Source organism: Trachypithecus francoisi, unplaced genomic scaffold (genome assembly GCF_009764315.1).
Source record: "Trachypithecus francoisi isolate TF-2019V2 unplaced genomic scaffold, Tfra_2.0 Lachesis_group5, whole genome shotgun sequence".
NCBI classification, from domain to species: domain Eukaryota; kingdom Metazoa; phylum Chordata; class Mammalia; order Primates; family Cercopithecidae; genus Trachypithecus; species Trachypithecus francoisi.
This window is the reverse complement of record NW_022681470.1, coordinates 33,578,938-33,606,285: the sequence shown is the minus strand read 5'-3', so window position 1 is coordinate 33,606,285 and position 27,348 is coordinate 33,578,938. Positions and strand designations below refer to the sequence as shown.

Here is a 27,348-nt window from a genome sequence, read left to right as displayed (position 1 = left end):
AACCCCAGAGAAATGGGAGACGAAACCACAGCTATTAGAAAGAATGCTTCAGAACAAGAATCAAGTGGGAAGAGCAGAGGGCTGGGAATGAACAATAGGAGGGTCTGCATTTGAGGGGTGAAGAGGATGAAGTGCTACAAAGGTGTCTGAGAATGGACATGCCCACTTTCCTTCCCCTCAATGGAAGACTAAACAGAACTGGCCAAGCTGAGAGCCGGGACCTGAGACAGGAATCCCTTGTAGCCTCTAATATGGCATCTGCCATGGGACTGAAGCCACAGGAATATTGTATCTGATAAAGAGTGCTGGCAGGACAAGCTGGAAGAGAGTGACCCCAGGGGCTGGTAAGGCAAAGAGATCCTGAAGTAAGGGTCAGGACCTGCAAAAGTGGAAGGCTGAGTAGGCAGGATCAACAGATTGCTTAGGAAACCAGCAGTGGAGAGCCTGCCCTCAGGCCTGTTTCATGCAGGTGCGGGTAGGCACTATAGGACCAGGACAGAGCAAGAAGAAATCAGAGAAAGAGGAGAATGCAGCACTAGAGGGTCATTACAAGCCAATTTCTTCTCTTGTCCAAAGTCTTCCTTCTCTCTGTAGGTGACGTTAGATACCTACAGCCTTTGGCTGTAGATCTACCAACTTTTGGCTTCCTGTTCTTCATAGTCACGATTTGGACTTCTTGAGTTAAAAGAGAATCAAGCTCATTATTAATAAAAGTTCTTTCATTTAATATAAAGGGAGCCGCTAGGAGAACTGCTGCTGTTAGAGTAATTCACCTGATAAGAGAGCTACCTCTGAAACAATACTGAAGCTACCAAATTGTTATCAGGTGGACACAAGATCCAGCCGTAATATCCTAGGGCTTATTTTGTTTTTAAACCTGTGTTTACTAGATCTTATTGCAAAAGATTAAATTGGGCTAAATTTTCATAAACAGTAAATGTCTATTTAAGAGTTTCCTTTTCTTGACAACTGATCACCTCCTTCAGTAGCAAACCTTAATTTCAGTGGGAAACGAAAATATACTCTAGTTTTACACAAGTCTGTGTAAATCATATACGCTTCTATTTCTCGAAAGAGCCTGGGTTTAGTCCATATTTTCACAGAATTTGTGTTCTCAAAAGTCTAACTTACTTAATATTCCTAATGCTTTTTTTTCAAAATAGCACTCTGCATATGACTCTAATTAATGAATTAGTCAATATCCGCACTGTTTTGGGTCTATTCCATCTTCAATGTCATATGCAAACTGTGCACTCCTTCACTAACAGAAGAGCATGTGTTTTGTATTATTTTCCCACTAGTTGAATTCCTTATTTTGTGTCCACAGCCTACTATAATTTATTTTTGAAACTCTTATCATATAGTATTATAATCACATGTATAATTATATGCTTCTATTGTCCACTAAGCTCCATGAAAGAAGGGACTGGGATGGGCTTGTGCATCACTGCATCCCCAGCAACAAATGGGTACTTCACAAATGTCTATTGAATTAAAATTCAAGATTGCACATGATTTGGTGTCATTCATTCTTAGTACCTTGCACAGTGATCCTTGAGACCACCGACAGGCACCTGTGAGCAGAGCAGAGGAAAGGAGGGTCAGGAATATGAGTGATCATGAGATCTGGGAACCAAGGATGAGATAAATGGCAGGGATACTTCTAAGGGAGGGAGGCTGGAGTGAGCAGGAATGGGGAACGTTCCCAGAATCCAGTGGTCTTGAAAGAAACACAGAATTGGAAGAAAGAGGGGAAACCCGAGGCTCATACAAGAAATAAGAGGGCGGCTGTGAATTGAAACCACGTGGACAGTTAAGAGGTCCATACCAGTGAATGCCAACAAGGATTATTAAGTTTCTATGAGGTACAGAGAGGTATGAGCTGTCAAGGCAAGACAGTGGTAAATGTGGACAACTTGTAAAGAATGAGGAGAGTATGAAGTGAGAAAAGCAAGGAAAGGCTGGAATCAGGAACAAGGATATCCACAGAAACCCAAGAGCAAAGACAGAAACTGAAATCAGAATCTGGGTAAGCAGGCAGAGGTCATCACTCCAAGGAGGACTTGACATGTGTTCAACTTTCTCTTGTCCAATAAAGCCCCCTATGAATATTACTTCCAAACTGAACCTGTTCCAAGGTCCAGCTAGCAGATGGCATGGATAAAAGGATAGGTTAGTTTCCACAGCAAGAAGGGAAGCTGGGGTTTCCCCCACCAGCAGGGCAGATCCTGATAAGGTTATGGAAGTCAAACCATCTGTGGCCTTATTAATTTGAGATTCTGGACATCACCTTCAATATGTCTTTATATGAGCAGTATACACATGCTCTCTTGATATTTTTCAAGAGAAAATCTGGAAATTATGATATTTTCCAGCCATATAAAAGGTACTACTCCAAAAGCCCTATCCTCTGACCCATGTAATATGCAGACATTCATTCACCTTTGACTCACCTACTGATTTATTTATTTATACTTATTGGCTGAGTTTATAATATGTAACAGGCGTTTAATAAATAAAACTTAGATCTCGAGAGTCCTCAAAAACATTACTATCTTTTGAAAGAGACAGGCCCTCAAAGAAATCATTTTTGTAGTTGGTTGGGAAAGAAAAGTTTACAGTATCACAACTGAGGTAGTCAATGCCCAAAGTGAGTCACAGTTGTGTCCCTGCTTCATGTTCCTTCTCGTCTGCACACAGGCTGAAACTCTCCACAGTTCATGAGCCCAGCAGCACTCTTGTGGTCCTGGAGTGGGAACACTCAGAGCCACCAATCGGGGTGCAGATTGTAGATTACCTCCTCCGTCAAGAGAAAGTCACTGACAGGATGGACCACTCCAAAGTGGAGACAGGTGAGCACCTTCTACCCATGGCCTTGTCTTGACCCAAGGTGATAAAACTAAAAACAAAGAAAAATGTCCTGCCTCATGGCTTTGCTCCAGGTCCCCAGTAGCCCAGGGCAGTGCAGGAGGAGCAGGGAGAAGAAGCTGTTCTGCTTCTCCAAGAAGCAGCTGTTCTTCCAAGCAGCAGTCATCTTGTCCATTTAAGAGTTTTTGCGTGGTGAGCATCTGACAAAGCCTTGTTTTGATTTTGCTTTTTGTTTATAAAAGAGGTGTCCATTTCATTGCCTCTAGGCACACTCACAAAGAAACAACAATATAGTACACTAGTTATCCTAGCCCACAATTAGGAAACAATTCTCTGCTAACCACTGCCGTGATTACAGAAAAAAAAATTCCTTTGCTAATAACCCCCCTCCAGGCAAAAGCATGTGCAAACAGATGTGTTTGGCCCATGTCTTTTCCTGAAGCAAACTGCTTTTCTCGGGTTCAGCTAGAAGAGGGAAGCCTTAACTGAATGGAAGCACCCCATGAAAAATGTTCCTTGCCTTAATATTTCACTACCTGCACACAGCAAAAGGTCAACATTCATAATCCCAAAAACTTATGCATGGGATGTGATCACCAGCAGGATGATGGCACCAACAATCTAATTCAAAATAAACAGCTTCGGTGAGCTTGCCACTGAGGGTTAGAGACATACACAGCTGCCTTCAGGCATAGAGAGCTGCCTACTGCTTCTTCCAAGGCCCTTTGCCTGATGTGCACAGGTATTGCTGAGGTATAGCAGGGGCCACTGACCAGAATGCTATCTCTGCCCATGCCAAGAACATTTTATAAAGGAGCGCTCAGGCCGGGCGTGGTGCCTCACGCCTGTATTCCCAGAACTTTGGGAGGCCGAGGCGGGTGGATCACGAGGTCAGGAGTTCGAGACCATCCTCAGCAACATGGTGAAACCCCGGCACATGCCTGTAATCTCAGCTACTCGGGAGACTGAGGCAGGGGAATTGCTTGAACCCAGGAGGCAGAGGTTGCAGTAAGCCAAGATCGCACCACTGCACTCCAGCCTGGGCGACAGAGCTAGACTCTGTCTCAAAAAAAAAAAAAAAAGCCTTCAGATGTGATGTGTACCTCTTGCGCTAGCTGTGTCTGAAATAACTCTAGACAAATGGCTCTGAGTGATTAAATATGAAATAGAAAAGGCCATTCCTTCTAGGTCTCCTTTCTCTACTCTAGAGATTGAGGACCAAGGCTTTGTCATGTTAAGTTCTCACTGAGTTGACTCCATCTCCTCACTGCTTAGCCATCATTGTTTCTCATGTGTTTTCCATTCCTTTCCCTCTGGGCAGAAACAGTGCTGAGCTTTGTGGATGACATCATCTCTGGAGCAAAGTCTCCTTGTGCAATGCCGTCTCAGGTGCCGGACAAGCAGCTCACCACTATCTCTCTGATCATACGATGCCTGGAACCTGACACCATTTACATGTGAGTAACACACGCCTACCTAGTGACTCCTTACCCTGACAGTCCCAAGGCTTCTTACTGGTTTCTTCTTACTACTTGAGTTCCTTTAGAGACTCAGTAAAACATGTTGAATCTCTTAAGTCTTATCCCAGGTGGCATTATAGAGAATCTTCTCAAGTACTTAGGCCCTGGAGTGGGGGGATCTAAAGAGATAATACGGTCCTGTCCCTTGAGGAGTTTGCAACATAGAGTGGAAAAATATAAAAAACTAACTTTGACTTAAGGCAGAATTAAATAATGTAGATAGAAAAGCAAAAAATGAAAAAAAAATTGTAAAAGAGAAGAAAGAAGTGATTAATTCTAACTAGAGTGGATGTCATCTAAACTGTGTTGTGTAGAATTTCAACCAACAGAGTCATGTTGGAAAGGGTATACTAGGCTCAGGACACTGCAAAAGCAAAGGTGAAGAAGCATGAAGGTGAGTAGCAAGTAGTCTAGTAGGGAAGAGGCAGACGGTGAGTAAAAGGGAAAGGAAGAAAGTGAGACTGGAAAGATAGAATGCTCTAAGTCCAAGGAGTCATTTTTGAGGAAAGGCATACAATACCAAGAACTCGCTTTAGAAAGCTAGCTAGCTCCGATGCATTGAAGTGATTTATAAAGGTTAGAAATGGGCAGCATTTTTCTTCAAAGAAATGCAGTGAACTATATCATGGACCTTGGAATGACCCTATTCTTTCTGTGAACTCTTCCCCATTTCTCCCTGTGCTCTAGAAACAATTGTAAAATGTTTGTGACGCAGAGATGTAAAAGATGCCAGAAAAGGAGAGATAATGATAGAATCTAAATCTTGATGGAAAAATTTGGGTGCTAAGGCAGAATTCATAGTGATGTTGTTGTAGGACTTCGTGACCCCATCAGTATGAAAAACATTTAACAGTTTGCAGAGGAGGTCACGAGAATAGAGTCAAGGTTTCCAGAATAAATCATTTCTATTTTCACAGTTAAAGAGTTCAGAGATGAAAAGCACTAGAAATTTGAGTGGCATTGGTTGCAAGATGAACTTCAGTGCTCAGGCTGAATGTCTTCAATATAGGAAAAAGGGCTGTTGCTATGGGCCATGCATGATGAAAGTAAAGTACATAAACACAAGTGACATTCTAGAGGATTTCAACAGTATATATAGACACAGATGAAAATACTAAGACCATGTTGGTCCACTTTTTGGGTGATTCCACCAATGCTATGATTCTCTTTGGCTCTTTTAATGGGGGGCAGTTGTGGCCCTTTATTGGAGGGGAGCGGGTGAAAGGAACAAGGATTCGAGAGTGCAGACCACCTAACCTGCTGTAAGGCATCTCAAACTCAGTGAAACTTGAATTATCATTTATAGTAAAGACTCGTAGTCCTTCAGTTGTGACTAAGTCACACTGTTAATTAGGAATTCCAAAGTTCCTATGTACAAGAGGTGGTATTAGGAGTTCAGCCATTACCCACTCTGCGACCCTCCTCATGTTGGCCTGATTGGCTGCGTTTCTGATCAGAGACCGAGGCTAATACCGTCTCTCACTCCAGCTTTTTGGTGATCTCCCATTATGTCCCTCCTACATCTTATAAAATGCGAACTATGAATGCTGATTTTTGAAAAGTTGGAGCCAATGCAGGGGATTAAGGAAGAAACAGCAAATGTCCACCAGGTGGCGCTGCAGATCACAAGAAGAGGGCCGTGTGGGAGGCCAGGAGTGACATTCCTCTCCCGGAAGGATCCAGGAGAGCTGCTCTTCAGTCCCTGGGATAGGGAGAGAGCTCTGGATTAAGAGTTGAGAATACATGGGCTGCAAACCTGGTTTTTTGTTCCTAACCACTAAATGGCTGTAAGCAAGACACTTAAACTTTCTCCAACTAAGTTTTCTTTCTATAAACTGGCAGGAGGGCGGCCTTCATTAATGGAGTGCTGACTACGCACGTGGGTGCCTCACACTCAGTGTCTCTGAGAATCCTCTCTGACTCTATGAGATTAGGGGTATTGTTTCCATTTTATAATTGAGGAAACAGGTGCAAGAAAACGGAGTAACTGCCCCAGAATCACACAGCTAGTTGCTTGGGGTCTGCAAGCCTTCCATCTTACTCCCCACTGCTCTAGGTTACTGTGAGAATCTCAGAGCCTGACCTCATTACCTCATATTAAAGCAGAGAGCTGGCTCTGCACCTGAGATCCACAGAGGTGGAACAGCATTTCTGCTTAGTTGGCTTCCTTTGTCACTCTGTATATTTTATTTAATGCTTTTCAAAACATGATTCTGAGAAGGATCCATGGTACAAAAACAGTGAAGAGCTCCTACTTGAAAGAGACCTTAAAGTACGTTTGGTCCAGCATTCATTTTACAGATGAAGAAACTGAGGCCAGGGTAGGGAGGTGACTCACAAGCCTTTCAACCCACTGTGCCATCATCACAATGCATGCTCACAGGAGAGCTGCTCTCTTTCCAGATGTGTGACAGCAGACAGATAATTCAGAATAAAAGGGAGCCAAATCCGAGGCATGGGCAGAAACCACCATGCCCAGAGAAAGAAAGTGGGAAAGTAGCAGACAAGACAGTCAGTCCTTAGCAGGGGCTTACAAGTCCTCCACTCACTTCAAGTTTCAGGCCTTTAACACCCACCTCTAGAAGCAAAGCTGTTCTGTGTCGGTGCACACGCACACAGGCCTCCATCAGGGTCATCACCAAATCTCTAGCCATGGGCTGAACAATTCCAGCCAGGCACGGTGGAAGAAGCCCAGAAGTTTTGGACAAAGCAGTAAATATACTTATACATGAGCCCTCCAATTGGGCACAGGGCTTATCTCTTCTGCCCAGTAATCCCATCTAACCCTCTGAGGGTGCTGAGTCTTCAGTGGTAGAAACGATAACGCTAACGGTAAGCTGAGGCATTTCCACATGAAATGTGTAAAGTGCTCCCCGGGCCATAATGGTTAAATAAACTGACCCCTCTTTCAGTGGCCCTCCACGACTGAGAGATTTGGGACTACTGAATAATGGCTCTTAGATCAAGCCCCAACCCTCCTTGGAAGGTTAAGTGAAGCATCTCCTTTTCTGATACCTGCTTCATGTTAAAAATAAAATACACTACTAAAGGTGGAAAGAGCTTGAGAACTTAAATTTTGCCCCATCAGGGTAATGTGAGAATTAATGTGAGGACAGGTATTTTCATCCTAGGTCAGCATCCAATACAGTTTAGCTGGAACTTACAGCAAGACAGGCCACAAGGCAGAGCTTGGGCAAGCTTGGGGAGGGAAGAGGTGGGGACTGAGAGAGAAGGGGTCCATCTGACAACCAATTAGGATGTTTCTCATCATAGTCCAAGGACACTTAGAAATTAAAGGTCCAGGGTTAAGGAATGGTGGGCTACAAAAGGTGGCTGGAATGCAGCCACAGATGGTCTAGGGCAGGTGACCTTTTAACATATGGCAGGCAGCATCATGTGGCCCAGAGCTGCACATAGCCAGACTGCAGCCCTGAGTTCCAAGGCCTTGCTCAGGGCTCTGGAAGTCAGGCAGGAACAGGCAGAGCAGGGCCAGAATGACAGGGAATGGGGCACTAGGCAGGCAGGGCCTCAGCAGTGGAAACCAGGGCAGGGGCCTAGACATGGAGACTCAGACACACAGTCAGGGATGCAAGCCTTGTAGGAAGAGGGAGAGCGAACTGCGAGTTCTCATCAGCGTCAGGAGATAGGAAGTCCCGTTCTCTCCCAGGCTGATGCTCTCGGGCCAGCATGGTCACGGTGCTGGGGCATGGGCCTGGCCCAGTCCTCTGGTACTTGCATCTTTGGGGCCCTTCCTGAGGGGGAGGTCAAGGTGGTCTAGAGCAGGTGGGCAGAGGAGGGAGTTGGTGCCTGACCTGAGACTGGATTGTGGGATTGAACTAGGAACAGAGCTGGCTCTACACAGGGCTGGTCAGGTACACCAGCTGGGGTTTGGCGGCCCCATTCGCAATTCTAGAAACAGTACCAGAAGCTGATGAGGCATCAGCATATGGCATGTGGGGCCAAATGATGGAAAATTTCATGGCTGCCACTGCTATAGGTCCAGCCAGCCTAGCATTGCCACCGGGAAGCTGTAGGGGCTGGGTGCAAGGGGTCCCCTCTGACCTTAGAGGAGAAGAATGGCAAGGAGACAAGGGTGAGAAGACCTTGGGTTTGGAATCAGGGTCAGGCTGGGTTTGAGTACTAGGTAAGACCATTTATCAGAACTCAGGAACAGGGGATGAGGCAGAGGCCAGTGAAGTGGATTGAGCCACCGTGTTGCAGACAGGAGTGAAGGCTTGCACACTTGGTCCTGTTCTGACAGCAAGGAGGGGCGGAAGTCCTGCAGGAAGTCAGCAGGTGTGGTCCAACCTACTGTGTCCTGAATCCAGGCAGGTCATCACATTCTCAGTCCCAGCAGACTAGTGTTCAGGTGGTATGGGACCTGCCTGTGTGAGGTCCCCATGATTCAGCATGAGAATTTGGAGAAGGTAGAGAGAAGATAAATGATGTATCAGGGCACACAGGCTCTCACACTAACCTTTCTGTGGATGTCTTTGTGGGGAGGGAGTGGTGGACCATGGTTGCTTTTTCTCTGTTGAGAGAAATGCATATTTCTTGCCAGAATCATTAGGCAATTATCTGTATCTTTTCTACTTCACCAGCGTGTCTGTTCCACGCCCAGCTGACATTTAACTGGACCACTGTGTCTCGGGGCCTCTCTCTCCTTTTCACCTCTCTCCCTCCCTGTAACTCTGCCAAAAGGAAAGAAAATCAATAATTGTCAATAAACGCAGCCTCCCGTGGTGACACAGCAGAAAGTAAAGCGACAGGAAAGGCAACATTAATGATTTTCTTTAGACCGACTGGGTTGGTTATCAGAGACCCTTGCCACAGACACCGGAGCTGACCGTCATGGTTATGTTCAGATTCCCTTCTCAGTGGCAGAACCTAGAATTCCTCTGGGTTCACTGCACATAGCACAGCACTGAAGTGGACTAATGTGATATATGCAGTGTCATGAACCATATTATCTTTCAGGTATTTCTGTACATTATTGTCTCATTTCATTCTCACAGTGGCTTACAAGTAGTCTTATTATCATCTCCATTTCGCAGGCATTCACTCTAACTATGTGGCTTCAGACCCAAGTTCTGACCATCCATTTCCAAAGATGTAAACTGTTTCCCTGAGTGGTTTTCAAAGTTTAACAGGCACCAGAGTCACCTGGACGGCCCAGGAAAGCACAGAGGTCTGGGGATCCCTAGAGTTTCTGATTCAGTGGGTCTGGGCTAGGATCTGCTGCTCCCAGTTTCCCAGGTAATGCTGGTCCTGCTGGTCTGGGGCCCCCACTTTGTGAACCAGTGCCTGAGGCCATGATGCTTTCTGCCAAAAAATATACTCACGGCAGCAAATTACAACCCAAGACCCACTAGGAAGCAGTGAGGGGCTCTAGGCTGCATCTTTCTGCCTGGAATGGTGGCAGTAAACGTGAACCAGGATGAGTATATCTGGGTCTGTAGTCACCCATCCAGGCAGAGCTGGGCCATGAAGTAGGGCCACAGAGATCTAGTCTCCAGTCACACTGTTTCTGCTAACCATGCCCTCCCACTCCCTGCCAGGTTCACGCTGTGGGGAGTGGACAACACAGGACGGCGCTCCAGGCCAAGCGATGTGATCGTGAAGACCCCATGTCCTGTGGTGGATGATGTCAAAGCTCAAGGTAAGAGGCATTGAAGTTAGCAGGGTTTCTGAAGGGATGCCCCAGGTACTCTCCCTTGCTATGAGGACAGAGGGACCAAGAGAGTTGAATGGAGCAACCTGGAGTTCAGCAGGGAAGGAGAATTCAAGGCCCAGTACAGGAGCATTGCCTTTCCAGAAATACTCCTCAGCTGCTGGCAAAAGTGCTCATCGTATTACATTACTCCACATAGTCATAAGTCTAGGAGCCCACAGGAGACACTGATGAAGCCCACTAGCATACACGATTATATGCCAGGTGCTTACATACATAGTGAGGTACCTGTAATCTCTGCCCTCAGGAGTCATTTACTCTGTCTATATGTTTTTGTACACCTGAAAGGTTATTTTGAATCAACATGTACAGCAAGGCTGCAGATTTGGAGTTAATTGCTAAATCCCCCCCATCCCTGACAAAAATGCATCAAAATTTTTAATTCTATATTTTGAAGTTATTATGGGCCAGTTGTTTGATAAATAACTGGCTGTCTTCAGTACATGCTCCCCTGCAGGATCAGTCCCTGTTAATTAAGAAAAGCTTGTCTTCAGTCAGCATCCATTGCACAAAGCTTACCTTTTCCTCATGACAGTACTGGACTGGTCTTGACATCATCCCCTGTTCTAAGGTTTTTACACCCTATTTATAACCAGAATTTTATTCATCCTGGTCAACACTTCTACAGGCCTCCAGCACTAATTTAAGTGATCTTATCAACCACTAACATGGTAGTATTGAACAGATAGTATTTGCATATTAATAGACATTGATGCTGAAAGTTTTAGGTTGTGCAAGTTACAGTAAGAGAAATATTGTGTCCAGTCTGATTTGCTGACATCCCTTAAATCACCTTGTATAAGGCTCCTGACTCCAGGTGTATTAGATTGACAGGAGGGACATAATCCCAGAATGTCCAAGGGGTGACATTATGATGATGCAAAATCACAGGGGAAAGATGACCTGGATTCCCATTGATTAAAACCACTAATATTGTAGCACTGTACAAGGTCTGAAAAGATTTTCATCTTTAATCTGCAGAGCATGTTAAAGGTAGGGTTATTTCCAACACAGACATCTGATCATATCAAGGGCCCTTCTTAAAACTCTTTAATGTATTGCCATTCTTCTTGTGACAAAAACATTAAACAGGTACATTAGGACCTACATGGAGTGGCCCCAGCCCACTTCTCCAGCACTTTGGCCCCCTCCCTTAGCCGATTTCTGCATTCCAGCCTCACTGCCTTCCTCAGTTCTTCCAACACCATTTTCATTCTACCATGAGGCCTTTGCACACATGGGTCCCATTACCTAGAATTTTCTTACCCTGTCAACTGATGAACACCTCTTAGTCTGCAAATCTCAGACCAAGTGTCCCTCCTTCAGGGCAGAAGGGACCAGGAGCCATAATGAGGTATCCTCACAGTACCGTGTTTCATTCTTCAGAACATTCATCATATTTATTATTATAATGATGTGTTCAATGCCTGTCTACCTCACAAGACAGTGAGCTCCATGAGATCAGGCTTCCAGTCTGTTTTTGTCCACTGTTAAATCACTAACACCTGGGAGGCAGTGTGGTTGACCAACTCATTGCAGAGAACCTGGAATCAACATCCCAGGTTCAAATGCCTGTTTCCTATCTAACCACTTGATCTTCAACAGGTTACTTCACCCCATGCCTCAGTTTACTCATCTGTAAAGTGGGGATGAGGGAGGTAGTATCCTAACTAATGAGGTTCTAGTGAAAATTAAATGACTTAATTAATGTAAAATAAAAAAAAAACCCACACAAAGTGTGGCATATAATAATTATTCAGTAAAAGTTAGCTGCTATTATTATCAGTAACCAACCATAGAGCTTGCTGTCTTCTAGGAAGTCAATAAGTATTTACTGAATGAATGACACAATACCCCCATGTTATAGATGCAGCAATTGAGGTTGAGAGTAGAGTAAGTAAAGTGATCAATATCACAAAGCATCTGGCAGAACCAGTACTGACACTTGTTACTTTACCCAATTCCCATTTTGTCCAGGTTACCAAAAAATGGTTAGAGAGTTATTATGTCAAAGACTGAAGCACTTCCCCTTGTCTCTAAATACTGATGAAGAAGAAAAGGCTCACATTTTGAAAGACTGTTCAAATTACATACCGAAAATCTCCCTTTTTAGACCCTCTGGAGTGAGTGCTGCTTGCTTATAGGGTTTAGACTGAATGACTTTCGAAGGTCTCTGCAATTCCCTGATGGGGAAAACTGGAATTGAAAACTCCCGGATGAGAGACTGTCTGGAGAGGATCCATGACACCCTTATTTCATTATCTGCTGATTTCTTCCTCTAAGCCAGAGAGAGGCAGGTGGTGAGAAGGTGCCTCCGCTATTCCTGTGTTGGAGAGTATGCTGGTGTCCTTGCAGGTAGCACAGCCTGCAGTGAGTAGTGGGACATCAGGGAGTAGGCAGCAGGTGGTGGGACATTAGGGAGGTGATTAGCAGGTGGAGGGGATGCAGCATGACGCTACCTGCAGAGATGGCTAGGTAGAAAGTAATTCTAGAATAAAGAGTGGCTCATATAGGGAAGTTTGCTGGGAGCAGACAACTACACAGTTTTCCATGTGGGGCTCCTTCGGGTCAGCCCAAGCCCTCCAGAGTACATCAAGATGTGCTCTGCCTGCTTGTGCTTCTTAATAAAGAGAGTTGCTGAAATCCCAGCAGACAAGCTGGGAGCAGAAGAGCCAATTTAGTGTTGAGACACTTGTTACTTTACCCAACTCCCATTTTGTCCAGTGAAATAACACTCCCAGGGCCTGCTATCCTTCGGCCACGAAGGTGTCCTGTGCAGGTAAATCCAGAATTAATGAGTTAGACTAATTGAGGGTATCCTTGCTAATTAATACAGTTTTAGCAGTTCTACCAAAATACCATATGCTTTGTCTTCCTCACACCCAGATGGTGATCATAAATATGATCTTGCTGCACTCAGGTCTGAGTTTAAATCTAATAAATGGGAATTACCTTTTTAGTGACCTGGAGCATGACTTCAGCTCCTCATTATCTAGCTAAAAGCCAGACTTCATCCCTTATGTGAAGATTTATCCTGAACTGGATACTTTCTCTGAAGAATTTTCCTGCATCATGACACTAAAGCCACTGTGGAAATAAGTTTCTACCAATTTTTTGCTGAAACCAGCCTCCCACAGTAGGTTCAGGCTCATGTGAGTAATAAGATCAACCCTCTTGGCTAGACTGTAGGTTGGGGCATGGCCTTCTGAGAGTTCTTCTTCATGAAGCTTCATCCATGGAAGGCTAGTTCTCATCCACCCCTCCCTGATGCCCGTTCTCTCTTCCTGATGCAGACATAAATGTTTATCCATCCCTTGATTTGCTCCTTCCACAGCCATTTATTGAACCCTGCTATTAGATGCTACACACAAAAGTAATTAGAATCAAAATCTGTTTTCAAGAAATTTACAATCTGATTTCATGAATTCATTACATCATTCAATATACCTTAAGCCCTTACTAAATACCTGTCCTAGGCAGCTGGAGCCAAACCTCCTGCCTCATGGAGCTTATATCTTAGCAAGGATGACCACCAACAACAACACAGTAACTTGTGCAATACTTCAGATGGCAATATGTGTTATGGAGATAAATAAGCAGGGCTGCGGGATAGGAGGTGCAGAGAGTGGAATTTTAACTGGAGTGGCTTGGGAAGGTGAGGGAGAAAGTCATGCAGAAATCTAGGGGAAGATCTTTCCAGATCGAGGAGCAGCGGTACAGAGGTTCTTGGCTCATGTTTGAAGAAGAGGAAGGAGGAACAGTGGGAGAGAGAAGAGCAGGAGAGGAGCTCCAAGAGTGTGGGAGGCATCCCACAGGGCCTGGTCATCAGAACAGGGCACTGGACTCTGCCTGGGATTGGAGTGGGAAGCCCTGGAGGACGGTGAGCAAGGGGCTGACTTGATGGATGGTGGAGTGACCCCTGCCTGTTCTCATGCTCTACATCCAACCCACTGGCAAATCCTTCTGGTTCTCCTTTTCCTTATTGGAGAACAGATTTCACAGAAATACAAAGGCTGTGGAAGGACGAACTTCCTCTTGTTTTATTTTTCCACACTTTTTAACACACTATATTTTACTTATTTACTACGTTTATTGCTTACCTGACCTGTCTCCTACCACCAGACTGTAAGTGCCATAAGGGTGAGGATTTTTGTCCGACGTAGCCCAAGGACATAGAAAACTGTCAGGTGCATACTAAGTACTCGAAAACAATTTTATTTAATAAATGAATAAATATAAGCTTACTATCTCCAGACATTGTGCTTTTTTTTTAAAAAAAAGGTTTGACATTTAATATAGTTTTTATTCTCACAAGAATCTTGGAGGGTGTGTATTATTAACCATCATTGAACAGGCATGGAAACTAAGACCCAGAGAGGTTAAGTAACTTGTCCCCGGTCACACAGCGGGTGTGGCCCAACTCCATTTGTTGCCATGGTGCCTGGGCCTGAGAGCCTCAGTCTCAGCCTTGTTAATTTATCCTGCCGCCTGAGAGATCTCAGTTCTTTTCTAATCATGTTTTTTTGTGATGAGGCTGTGTAGACAGGCTCTTTGCCATATTTTCACCTGCGTCTTATGTATTTCTGAACATCATGATCGTTAAAGAGAGAAAAGACAGGTATCTGTCTTGAATAGCTTGAGGTTTCTGTGAACCTGCAATTGAGTAAAATTATAACTAAAAATACCTCTACTATTTTCCATTGTTTGAGTTAGTGAATTCTTGAGATGCTATGAAGACTAACAAAATAAATTATCTCAATTCTTTCTGTGAAAATAGGAGGAGCCAGAAATATTCATGCGCTAGGAGCCTGGAGCATAGATCTTTCTGAAAACAGCATCTCACTTACTGATGTGTGCTCTTAAGCATACCCAAGAGCTAGAATATTGTGGTTTTAGGAGATTGGTGGTGGAAACTGGTCTCATCCCACGTGCTGCAAAAGCTGGGAGCCTTTAGTCTTCTCTAGCTGGATATGACTGCTATGTTATGAGAATGGTTGGCATCTCCTCAGCCATCACTACTCCTCAGCAAAGACTACCACAACCAGGGCCTGGCATGTGGACTGTTCTTTCTCATCACAAGAAGTAAGCATAGACTGGCACCGGTGCAGGGGTGGGAGAGGAAGTCCAGACCTGCCTATCTCAGCTCTGGTCTTATGGCCAGCATTTTTCCTGCCCCTGGTCATTCTTCTCTCAGCAAGCGCTCCCTGCCTCCCATGGAGCACAACACAGCTCTTAGAAAAGCCCTCGGCCTCTTCTTATCTCAACTTCAGAAACGACAGACCCCCTGCACAGCTACTAGGATTCCCTCTTTCTTGACATCTGTAGCCCAATCAGGGAAATGCCCTTGACTAGAGAGAGTCATCCCAGATTTTCCATCCCATGACTCTGCCTCCTGTACCTTAAATTGGTTATACATCACGTATTTCCACGCACCAGTACACAATAGCAACGGCAGATAGGCGTAGTTTTCAATTTTGACTCCATCTCACACTGGCAGTGTGACCTTGGGCAGGTGGGTAACTTGACCTTTTCCCAAATCTTCCCATTTGTAAAACAGGCACATTCATATCCATCTTTCAGTGGTAGTGTGAGAATTGGAATTCACATGTGCAAAGTTCTTGGCAATCATAGGCCTTCGATAAACAACTAGAGATACCATAGATGTTTGTTTTCTAAATCACTATCCTCTTTGTTTCTTGATTCCATTTTTAACAATATGAGAATTTTAGCAACCTGAAAATCTAAGTGGACTTCTATACTCAAGTTATTTGCAATGCAGCTAAATATGCTGGCTGCAAGTTTGGTTGCTACAGGATTGGTGTGACCTGGTATAGAGAGATATCACTGAGAAACACTTCCCCAAAGTAAATTTAAGTTGTTCCCAAAGGTTTAAGTTCTATTCATTCAAGTAACATTTTTGGATCTACTTGATTGTCTGGCCTTGTGCTAGCCACTCAGGATAGTAAGGGTGTAAAATCTGGCTCCTGTCCTCATAGGCAACAGGTAAGACAGAAAAGTAAAGAAATAATTTCTGTGTCTGGGCAGGATAGAGGTAGAAATTTTATTCATTCCAACTCTGGAAACTGCTACAAGGATGACTTCGTCATGACCAGCAGTGCTGAAGTCACTTGGAAGTTTGACAAGGAATCAGGCTGCCATGCCTGCGAGCTCACAGACGGTCACATTGGCCAAGTTGTGGCTTAGGAACCTGTGGACTTCATTTCTTCATCCCCAGAATTAACACTGCATCCAAGACAAAGCAGTGCTCTCCAGATCTTAGTTTCCCAGCTGTTTAGTGAGAAAAATGTAAATACATCTTCTTTCTGACAGGTTAAAAGAGAAAATATTTAATGATGAAGTACTTTGAGCTCTGTAAGAAAAAAATGCCAAGTCTATACAAAATCATTTCCACTTTGCCACATCACCAACTTCAGACTTAGCAATTTATGCCTTTGAGGAAGAAATATCAGAGACGTAAATTAAATGGAAAGATTACTCATTTACACTAGATTCCATTTCTGGGTCTCCACAGATCTGCCTCTGCATCTGGTCTAGGTGGTCCTAACAAGGGTTCTGCTTTCCCACAGTCATGAGGCCACTTCAGACTCTTCATGTCACTCGCAAGCACTGCCTGACAGTGCCTCACTTCATCCCTGAGCTGAACGCCCGCCACTCGCTGCCAGGGCTGCCCTGCTGCTTTGGCAGGAACCCTGGTATGCAAGCACTTGCCACCTAGAAGTGTAGGGTTATTAATGCCCCATTGGAACACACTCAGACCAATCATGGATGGAAGTTGGAGATAAATTCTTTCCTTCTACCCCTGAATGACCCACTGGAGATCCAGTGGGTCACACATCCTCTCCTGCAAAATGTAGCAATCAGCTTATCAGGAAGGCATGACCAGCTCCTTCATGCTCTCCCTTACATTTACTTTCTCTTCTTTCTTGCTTCATTTCTCTTTATCTTCGCTCTTGCTTCCCTGGAATTGCACTTGCCAAAAAAGTGTTAATATATGAGCTTTTTCCTCAAGCTAGGTATTTTTAGAAAACCTTAGTAAAAAAATGAATATTGTAACTGAAACAAACCTTAGAGGTATTCTAGTCAAAGGCTTTCATTTTAGAATAGAAAACTGAAGCCTGGTGGGGCAGACACAAAGTGAATTACTCAAATCACTTTCTTCAGGCCTTGGGTTCAATACTCTTTCAGTAACAGCATACTCACACACACATCAGCAAACATGCATATATGTATATACACACACATTCACATATACACATTTATGTGTATGCATATACTATATATATATGCATATTATATACACATTATAAATGATCTACATGTGTCTATGATGTATCTATATGATATAGATCATATATAATGTATGTGTATACATACATTATTTTATATATATGTAAATATGAACTTATTTTCCTTTTCCTCCTTCCTCAGAAATAGCTGACAAGATCTACAATCTCTTCAATGGCTACACCAGTGGGAAGGAGCAGCAGACCGCCTACAATACCCTCCTGGATCTGGGTTCCCCCACCTTACACCGGGTCCTCTACCACTATAACCAGCACTACGAGAGCTTCGGGGAATTCACCTGGCGATGTGAGGATGAGTTAGGTCCCAGGTAATCAATAAACTAAGTCAACCCTTTTAAAGACTTCTTGAAATTTTGTATCTCTTGTGCTGTAATACTGCATCCATGAAGTTGTAGAGATTTCCTGGATGAGCTTAGGCAATCAGAGAAGTCAGTCCCCTGATTTAAGACAGTTCAGCCCATGCAGATTAGTTTTGGATGAGCTCTGTTTAAGCAGTCCAGCCATGAATGCTTTTCCTGAACTCTGAAAAACAATTTTGCTCTTGACCTATTTTACCCTCCTTTTTCATCATGTTGACATTGCATTCTAAAACTCAAAGAGCCAAAAGCATGGTCTTGTGAAAGAAAATTTGGAATTTTATTAAAGAGGCTATCCAAAAATATTTTTTGCATTTAGGTTTTTCATATATTATATGCATTGTAAATACTTGTTTTGAGTTAAATTCCACATCTCTTGAAATGCAACAAGAGAGTAGACAAAGACCCATCTTGATGTCAGTCTTGGCCAGAACTAGGGTCACATAGTGTGTGCTAACTTCTCTTGGCCCCAAGGGCCACAACTGCCTAATACTCCACACCCACCGCTTTTAGGTTGCACAAACAGAATAGTGTGCTTGGAAAGTAAGAAATGAGAAGAATGTGCAGATGTATCACTTTTCTTTTTTTCTGTTAATCATAACTGTATATTGCTGCTTTGAGAAAACAGACTTCCCTGGAAAGACTGAAATTTTGGGATAAGTATGATAAAAAGGATTTTCATATGGAATGTTATTAACTATATGTCCCCAAATTATTTAGGTGCTCATGCAGAAACAATAAAAATAGGGGAAGGGCTGTGAGGATAGAAAAAAGAATGAATGAGAAAGAAAATGAAGAAGGAAGGAGAAAATTTAAAAAGGAAGGAAGGAACAAAGGAAGGAAGGAAGGAAGGAAGGAAGGAAGGAAGGAAAGAAATGAAGAAAATCAACACTATAGAATCCTCTGTCTCTTAAAGAATTCTTTCACTCCAGCCAACAGGGCAGAATGAAAGTACCACCCAAAAGTCATCCCATCCATCTGACTTCTGACCAAACTGGAGAGAGAATCAACCTCATTTGGCCTGCTGTGACTTGCAGTTATAAACTTTCCCAGAAGACCATCATTGAGGACATTCTATTTTCTTACTTTTGAAGGAAAGAGGAAAATTAGGTTTATCTTCTGAAATAAAATGATTTTATGTGTAAGATCTGGCAGGATTTTTCTACAATCCATAAGTAATTTCCTGTTTATAAAGAGTGATAGTTCTTGGGCAAAGAGAGCCATCACTATAGACCACAGAGAAAAATGTAAGGGATTTTTAATTTGCTTTGTCTCAGTTTTGGTAAGAGACAAATCCTGGGTTAGAAAGTAGATACATGTTAAAAAATGTCCCCTTCACTTCATACCCTATCTTTGTCTTTACCTTATTCTTACTCATCACTAATATCAACTCCATTCTCTAACTCTCTCCTCTCCTCTCCACTCCCGCTACCTCCTTCTCCACCCACTCCTTTCCTCTCTGCTCCCCTCTCCCCTCTTCTCCCTTCCCTTCTCTCTTCTGACATTTACTGAGTGTATATATACAGTTCTTTGTCAGGGAACATAAATGTCACAATTTGAAAAGCACTAACATTGCATATATCATCTTGATTTCTAAGGGCATTTGGAGTGCTTTTAAAATTTCTCTCTTGTGACTCAAGAGTCAGAAGCAAAATTGGTTAATGAAGAAAGTGAGCAGGGGAAGAAATGTAGATCTTGTTGTAAAGTAAGGCCACCACTGACTGCACACTCTCCTCCCAGGAGGCTCCTTCATGTGTAATACTAGTCTTTCATGGCTATACATTAGAAAACATTGTGTAGTTTCATTAGTCTGCAGGAAATAAAATTTGGCTTTTTAGTGTCATGGATCTCAGAGACAACCACAGGAAAGGAAAAATCCTCTGTTTTGAAATACATCAACCCACTTTGGGGTTAATTGTGAAGATGAGCAGAAAAGGGTCTATGGCTGCTTACTTCCTCTGAGCAAACAGAGGATTCCCTCAGTTCACCACAATCCAATTTCATTAAAACTCAATGAGGCCTCCAGATTGAGCTGAGGGTTGAAAATAGTTTGAGAAAAACATCGGTTGCTCTACTAATAAGAAAGAAAGCCACAGGCTCCAAAATGGTCAACGGCAATCCCAAATTTATTATTATTATTGTTATTTAAAGTGAGCACTGAAAGCAGCAACAAAGGGTGTATGGGCTAATTAAATTCATTCTTTTGGAAGGATGATGGGAGTTCTTTGTTCATTTCTTGAACATGATGCTGATATTGTCCCTCCCTCTTCCGCCTCTCCCCTTTCTCCACCTCCCATGAACTTGTCAACAACTAATGACATACAGTAGGACACAGACTGAGAGGCAGGGCCACCAGAGTTCTTGTTGATGACAACTTTTGGAAAACCTGCTTGACCAAACTGCAGAGGCTGATAGGGAAAGTACAGATCATCTGCCCAAGACAATTTAGTCAGCAGGCAGAGTGTTTGTTTGGTTTCTTCTGACCCACCATTGAAGTTGGAGAAAATATGACTGTACCTCCCATGACTTCACTCCACTCTTGGCCCTTGACTTTGCTGCTGAAGCTCAAACCCTTCCTCCGACCAACTGCAATCTCCACCCTTCTCTCAGCTCACCCTTTAGTAACGCAGGGAGGTCATCCCTTGGTGATGCTCTCTGCCAGGATAGTAGAGGAAAAATGAAAGGAATGTGGCTATTGTTCTTTGAAACCTCTCTCTAAATAAGGTGAATAAAATTTCAGTTTCTGGAAGGAATTATGATATGGTTTGGCTGTGTCCCCACCCAAATCTCATCTTGAATTCTCACGTGTTGGGGGGGATCTGGGGGGAGGTAATGGAATCATGGGACAGGTCTTTCCCGTGCTATTCTTGTGATAGTGAATAAGTCTCATGAGATCTGATGGTTTTAAAAATGGGAGTCTCCCTGCAAAAGCTCTCTTCTTTTGTCTGCCGCCATGTGAGATGTGCCTTTCACCTTCCACCATGATTGTGATGCTTCCCCAGCCATGTGGAGCTGTGAGTCCAGTTAAACCGTTCTTTTGTAAGTTGCCCAGTCTCGGGTGTGTCTTTCTCAGCAGCATGAAAACAGACTAATACAAATTGTTGATGAAACTAGAAAAGAGTGGTTCCACACATGAGTTAGACTAGCAGTCAATAAATGCTGCAAAGAATAGTGTTTATTGAGTTTTCCAAGTCAGTAGTCTTTGTTGAGTTTTCCAGGTCACAAGACCTTGTTCAAATGAGAGTATCTTCCTTCATGGGTCTCTGGTTACTTGCATTTTTAAAGAATAAGAAAAACACAACTGAATGAGGTGATCCTGATCTTTTACTCTTCCAGTCAAATCCAGTAAGCTCTGAGAACTGACTCTAGGCTTTCTTTATCTATGACACCAGAAGTGAGTGCCACTGGTCTGCACCAGTGACATAGTGTTGCTAGTCCTTTCCCCCAAGCTAGATGCCAGAGGCTCTCACACTCTGTGCTCCTGGCCCAGGGAGATCACTCCTTTCCAGTGTGTGCAACTTGGGGCACCTTGCTCTCCTCTCTCCCTTCTCTCTCAGGAATCTGCAGTGGCTCAGGTGACCTTCATCACCTTCTTTGTTTTCCCTCTCCTTTGGGGCTAAGTGACAATGATAATGGCCTCTTCACTTTCTGAGGGAGGTGGAGAAATGGAGCATGAGCTCACCTGGAGGTTAATTAGGTGATATGTGCAACTGACAGTCTTCATTTTCCCAAAGGATAATCCTGTGTCAATATGAACTGAGGGTATTATTGTCCTTGCCTTTATTACACTACAGCTACTTCCATCCAGGCATAATTGGTCACATCTAATATCCTTTTCAGTTCAACATAACGGCTGCTTCTACCAGTTCAGAAGTGGCCTTGGAAAGGGAAATATTTAGTCAAGCACATTATTTGTCATTTAGTGATGATAAATGACTAGCTTTAAAGAAACTTGATTTGATTTGTCTTTCAAACATGCCAACTCTATGATTTTTAAAAGGCATGCATTTCCACTACAATATTAGTTTTTTTATTTTCTCTTCTTATTTTTCCTTACTGCATTTTTTCTGTTTCTTTTTGGTGCTTGCTCACTTTGAACATTTATTCCATTCATTCATTCATTCATTCATTTGCTTGACAGATATTTATGGAGGGCTCACTGTTCTAAGTGCCAAAGGTAAAATAGGGAGAAAACACACCACACTCTGCCCTCTTGAAGTTTAGAGTCTCACACTAATAGTAGCTCTGCTCATCCAGACCCTCTCTTCTTTCTAACTTAAGTATCCTCTGTGCTTGATCCATAGGAAAGCTGGTCTCATCCTTTCCCAGCTTGGGGACCTCAGCAGTTGGTGCAATGGACTCCTTCAGGAACCCAAGATAAGCTTGCGGCGCAGCTCACTCAAGTACCTGGGGTGCCGCTACAGCGAGATCAAACCCTATGGACTTGACTGGGCGGAGCTCAGCCGGGACCTCAGGAAGACGTGTGAGGAGCAGACCCTGAGCATCCCCTACAACGACTATGGGGACAGCAAAGAGATCTAGCATCATAAGGTCAGGGAGCTGCTGCCAGAATGAAGTAGGAAAGAGGAGGGATCCATCTGGGTTGGTTTGTGGATTTTTAATATTTTTTAATGGAACATTAAAACCTCCACAGCAACATCAAAACCAGGGAGTAAGTGATCCTTGCTCCCTGCAGAACTTCTTCAGTATGATGTTCTCCATCTGCATGATTGGGAAATCTGCCAGCTGGTGGCTTCATGCAGTGCCATATTTCTTTAGAGGATTACTTTGGGGTTTGCTTTGCCGTTACTTTGTTCCATTCATTTTTTTCCCTGAGAAGATTACCAAAATGCTCAAGAGCTCTGCTGTGATCCCCATGAAAAGTCTATTAAGTAGGCACCCTGTGCTCACTGAGTTCCTAAATCCATTGCAACCCGGGATAGAGGTGAGGTCAGAAAGTTGTTAGGCCTGCCTCAGGCCCCACGCTCAAACATGCCTCAGGAAGCATCTCACTCTGGGAGCCTTGGCCCTGCTCACAGAGAAAGACAATTAGAAAACTGGGGAAGGTGGCCCTTGTATGTGCCTCCTGGTTTTCTTCCTAGGCCTTGCTGTCACTATTTCCATACCCGAAAGGTGTAACCAGCTTTCATTATAGGCCCCAGTGGACCACTTGGGTTTTGAGATCCTTCCTTATTTTAAGCCAGGACTGGGATTAAATCTCCCTCGGTCAGATCTCTGTCCCCTCCTCTGAACAACATGATCTTTGAGAGGGAACAAGATGCCATCTGTCAAATGCACCTTCAGAAAAGTCTACCTGGGAGACTAGTTAGCAGTCCACATTCTAGAAAAGACTTGGAGTTTATTATTTTTTTACAAAAATCCATTCTTCCTTTGGATGGACTTCTCCAGCCTACCAATATATATCTATGTGCCTGGATTATCTTTAACCCCCACACCTCTTAGACTGAGCAGGTAAGGCTTGGTGGATGTCTGATGGGGTCCAGGAGGGGTCAATACTTTCATGTCAGTGTTACAGTGAACTAAAGCTATTATTGATCACAAAAAATGTCTGTTCATCCCCACCTTGCTAAATTTGCTTGTGTTGCTAGTTTTGCAAATCGCTTCTCTGATAACCATAAGCAGGAGGATTCCACCATGTTCACTGCTCATCCAGTTGCTGGAATCCTGTGTAGGGAAGCACCACTGATTGCAGTTAAGGACTAGAGTGTTGTTTCCATCCCACCGCCCAAGCATTGACATGGTCACAGATAGTGACCCAGCCAACAGGAAGCCCAGACTTTCAGAAAGAGCCTGGCAAGGCCCTGTTAACTAGCAATGGCCTTAGCCATCCCATACAACTCAGTAGCCTGAACACACACCTTCAGCCATCATACCTTTGACCAGAGCTCCTCATTTGGAAGCACCTAAGGAAGGTCAGGAAACAGATGCAGGACCTATAAGGCTAGTCGTTGAGCTAAATTGTTTTTTTTTCTAAATAGTAATAATGACAGATAACATTTATTGAGTGCTTGCTGTATGCCAGGCACTGCTCTAAGAACTTTAGGTATCATTGAATTCTCACAGCAACTCCTGAGGAAAGTACTATTCTTATCTCCATTTTAGTGTTAGGAAAATGAGGCAAGGAGGTTATACAATTTGCCCCAAATCCCTCATGCACTTAACTCACACTGAATTTCAGTGTGAGTTCAGGCTGTTGGTCTCCAGGGCACAGGATCTTAGCAACCCTGCAATACTCAGTTCTGTTTTTGGTATCATCTGGCATACAATTGTCCGAGCTCTCAGCCCAACAGGGAGCCTACCCAGAGAGCTTTACCTTTCCCAAGCATCTGTGGCATGGACATGTCCTCTGTGCAGTGGAAGGAGGAGGGGCCAAAGTGCGCCCTTGGCCTTTGGAGCTAGAGCATCCTTGGGACCCTCAGTTCCACTGCACATGGCCCTCCTCCCCACCCTCATAACTGGGAAGGAAGCCTGTGATGAGGCTGAGATAAAGCACAGGGTGGTTTCACTCTCCTGTCTCCTTCTTTCCAAACACTGAAGGATTTATTTCAAACTCTCTAATGCACCTGTCTCAGCGATTCCCCTACTTTCAAAGAAAAGATCAGCAGAAAAACTGGCTGTCCCACCTGTGGCAAATGCTGGAGCCTCAGTTTAAGTGCCTCAAGGGGCAAATATTTCACCATTGCCAGAGAAGATGTGACAGGCCAATCAGACAGGGCCCAGAGCATCTCTTTGCTGCTACTGTTTGCCATCCTTCTATTCACGTCTGTGCAGAACATGGTGCTTTAAGCTTGAGTGGAAGCAGGGTGAGGCTGCCGATGTCTTTGTGCCCAGAAGTGGATGATGTGGGAGTTGACAGACCAGGGAGAGGGTGAAGCAGGTATCAGGGTCCCTCCTCTGCACCCTCTCCTTCTTTTTATTTTAGGCATACTATCTTCCTCTTTCCTATCTTTCCCTCAGTCTCCTAAGTTCCTCTACCTTCTTTACCGTTGTCTTTTACTTCTTCTTTCTGTGACCCTCCATTTTTAGACCCCTCTTTCCCCAAGACTTTCTTCCTCCAGTTTCCCCTTGAGTTCTCCCCACTGAATGTGTGTATGTATGTTCACACACACACACATGCGTGCACACACAATGCACACAACTATGACTGGCTCCTACTTACATTCAAGTTAAAAAGGCTGATATGAGTGGGGCAGGGGAAAGTCTTAGGATGGTTGTACAATTGACTGGAGGATTTTTTCCCCTTGAAAGACACTATTGATTGCACCCTGCTGACTTTTACCGATGCTTGCCAGAAGGAACCCGTCCTGGCTAGAAAGGGTGATGGTACTGGACCAGTATTCAACCTCGAGTTTTCAAGCTGCCAAACAAGTCTTAAGGGAGGTGCTTATATCCCACCAACACTCTCCCAGCTCCCGTGTCCCCAAGACCTCTGGAGTTTCCTCTTGAATGTACATGAACCACTGTAATAGCATTAGACTTTTAATTGAGTGTGCAATTGTTTTCCATGGAGTTTGGTCCGTTCATTATTTTTTAGTTAACTACACTTCTTGATATTCAAATGTTCTATTAAAAAACTGAGTATGAAGAAAAACACTTTACTACTGTAGAAGGATGAAAGAATATAATGTGACCATCTTCAGGTATAACAGTGTTGTTTAAAAGCGAATTATTGTGTGATTATAAAAGATGAAATAATTAACTGAATAATAAAACAAAACTATTAGTAAGTGTTGGGTATGTGGATGTTATCTTGTGTCTTTCAATAATCTGAGTGAACTGGTTAGACTCACCAGGGAACTTGTTAAAGTTTTAAATGTTACACTTCCGATTCCAGACATATGGGCCTTATAGTCATCATTCTAACTGGAAAAAAAAAAAGAATCAAATATTTCATAGCAAATTATAAACTTCAAATAGTAGTGAGTCCCATCTTCTCTCTATAACCTTCTCCAAATAAGTAGCCGGTGAAATGTATTTGTTGCACAGCTGCTATATTTTAGACACTACACATGATGCAGAGGATACAGGCTTATTCTCTATCAGAGAGTGTAGCATCCTATGGGGAAAATTAGACATTGAACTTATCACCACAAGGGTGAGGAAGACTATGACAGAAAAGTACAGGATGTTGTGAAAGCTGATGAAATTTATACTTTGGCCATTTAAGAAAAATGTTGAAGAAAAATGTTGCAAAAGGCCCTCCCAGACACATTCCTGTCTTGCATTGTGTAGGGGCATTTGAGACAGGCTGACTTATGAAATGCTTCAAGATGGGTAGCCCAAAATATGTAATCTCTTTCTTTCTCTCTACAATGCCACTTTAAGTAGAGATTATCTCAGCTGCCATCAAAATATGTGATTCTATTTAAATTCTTCAAAAATCAGGTGTTAAGTGCCTGGGCTTAATAGGTCCCCTTGAAAAGTAATGATCAGAATCCAAGTCCCTGCCCAAGCAGGGGCAATTAAAAGAAGGTGATGACTGTAGCAGTTTTAAAACATGGCCACAGATTCTTTGACACCCCTCCCATATAAAGTGTGATCTAGTGCCTCTCTCCTTGGATCTGGGCAGGTTTATAACTATTTTGGCCAACAGATGGTAATGGAAGTGACACTATGTGACTTTCAAGTCTGAATCGAAAAAGGCCTTAGGGCTTCTGCCTTCTTTGGAACTCTTGCTCTTGGAGCTCTGAGCCGCCACCTAAGAAATTCAAGGCTATTGTGCTGAGACCACCATGCTGGAGTGGTCACGTGGCAGGGCTCTGGTCCACAGTCCCAGCTCAGATAACCTTGCCAAAGCACCAAACAGGTGAATGAAGCTGTATTGAGACCCCAAGACAGGTGGTATCCCAGTTGCATGCTACCTCCACCAATACCACATGAAAGAGAAGAATCACCCTGCAAGCTCCTCCTGAATAGCTGCCCCCCCACCAAATTATGTAACATAATAAAATGGTTATTGCTTTAAGCCACTAAGGGTTTTGTTTCTTTGTTTGAGAGATGGAGTTTTGCTCTTGTTGCGAAGATGGAGTGCAATGGTGTGATCTCAGCTCCCTGCAACCTCCACCTCTCAGGTTCAAGTGATTCTTCTATCTCAGCCTTCCAAGTATCTGGGATTACAGGCACCTGCCACCATGCCTGGCTAAGATTTTTTTTTTTGTATTTTCAGTAGAGATGGGGTTTTGCCATGTTGGTCAGGCTGGTCTCAAACTCCTGACCTCAGGTGATCCACCTGCCTTGGCCTTCCAAAGTGCTGGGATTACAGGTGTGAACCACTGTTCCCGGCCAGGGATCTTTTAAATAAAAAGAATCCAATCGGGTCAGCAGTGCCTTTCCATCCACTCAGTGACAGAACATTTAGGTAAGCCCTGCTCTGGGCATGAATTCACTGTGGAAAGGAGATGAGAACTTATGGAGATTGGGCTACATCCACAATGTCCCTGTTACCAATGAAGTGGGTCTCTGCCTCCATGGAGGGGAGCAAGAAGAAGGGTGGGGCACTGTATCCTAATACTTCTGAGGGGGTGAAT

The 27,348-nt window shown here is 43.7% G+C and overlaps 1 protein-coding gene across 1 annotated transcript in view; it reads left to right on the top strand.

The window, feature by feature from the left end:
- Window positions 1-25,549, top strand: part of ASTN1 (astrotactin 1) — a 316,609-nt gene extending 291,060 nt beyond the window's left edge. The window contains exons 19-23 of the mRNA XM_033197106.1: window positions 2,701-2,852; window positions 4,190-4,325; window positions 9,947-10,047; window positions 17,569-17,752; window positions 22,105-25,549. Coding sequence (XP_033052997.1) covers window positions 2,701-2,852; window positions 4,190-4,325; window positions 9,947-10,047; window positions 17,569-17,752; window positions 22,105-22,342 — 811 coding nt within the window. The 3' untranslated portion in view covers window positions 22,343-25,549. The remainder of the gene's footprint in view (window positions 1-2,700; window positions 2,853-4,189; window positions 4,326-9,946; window positions 10,048-17,568; window positions 17,753-22,104) is intronic.
- The last annotated feature ends 1,799 nt before the right edge of the window (window positions 25,550-27,348 follow it).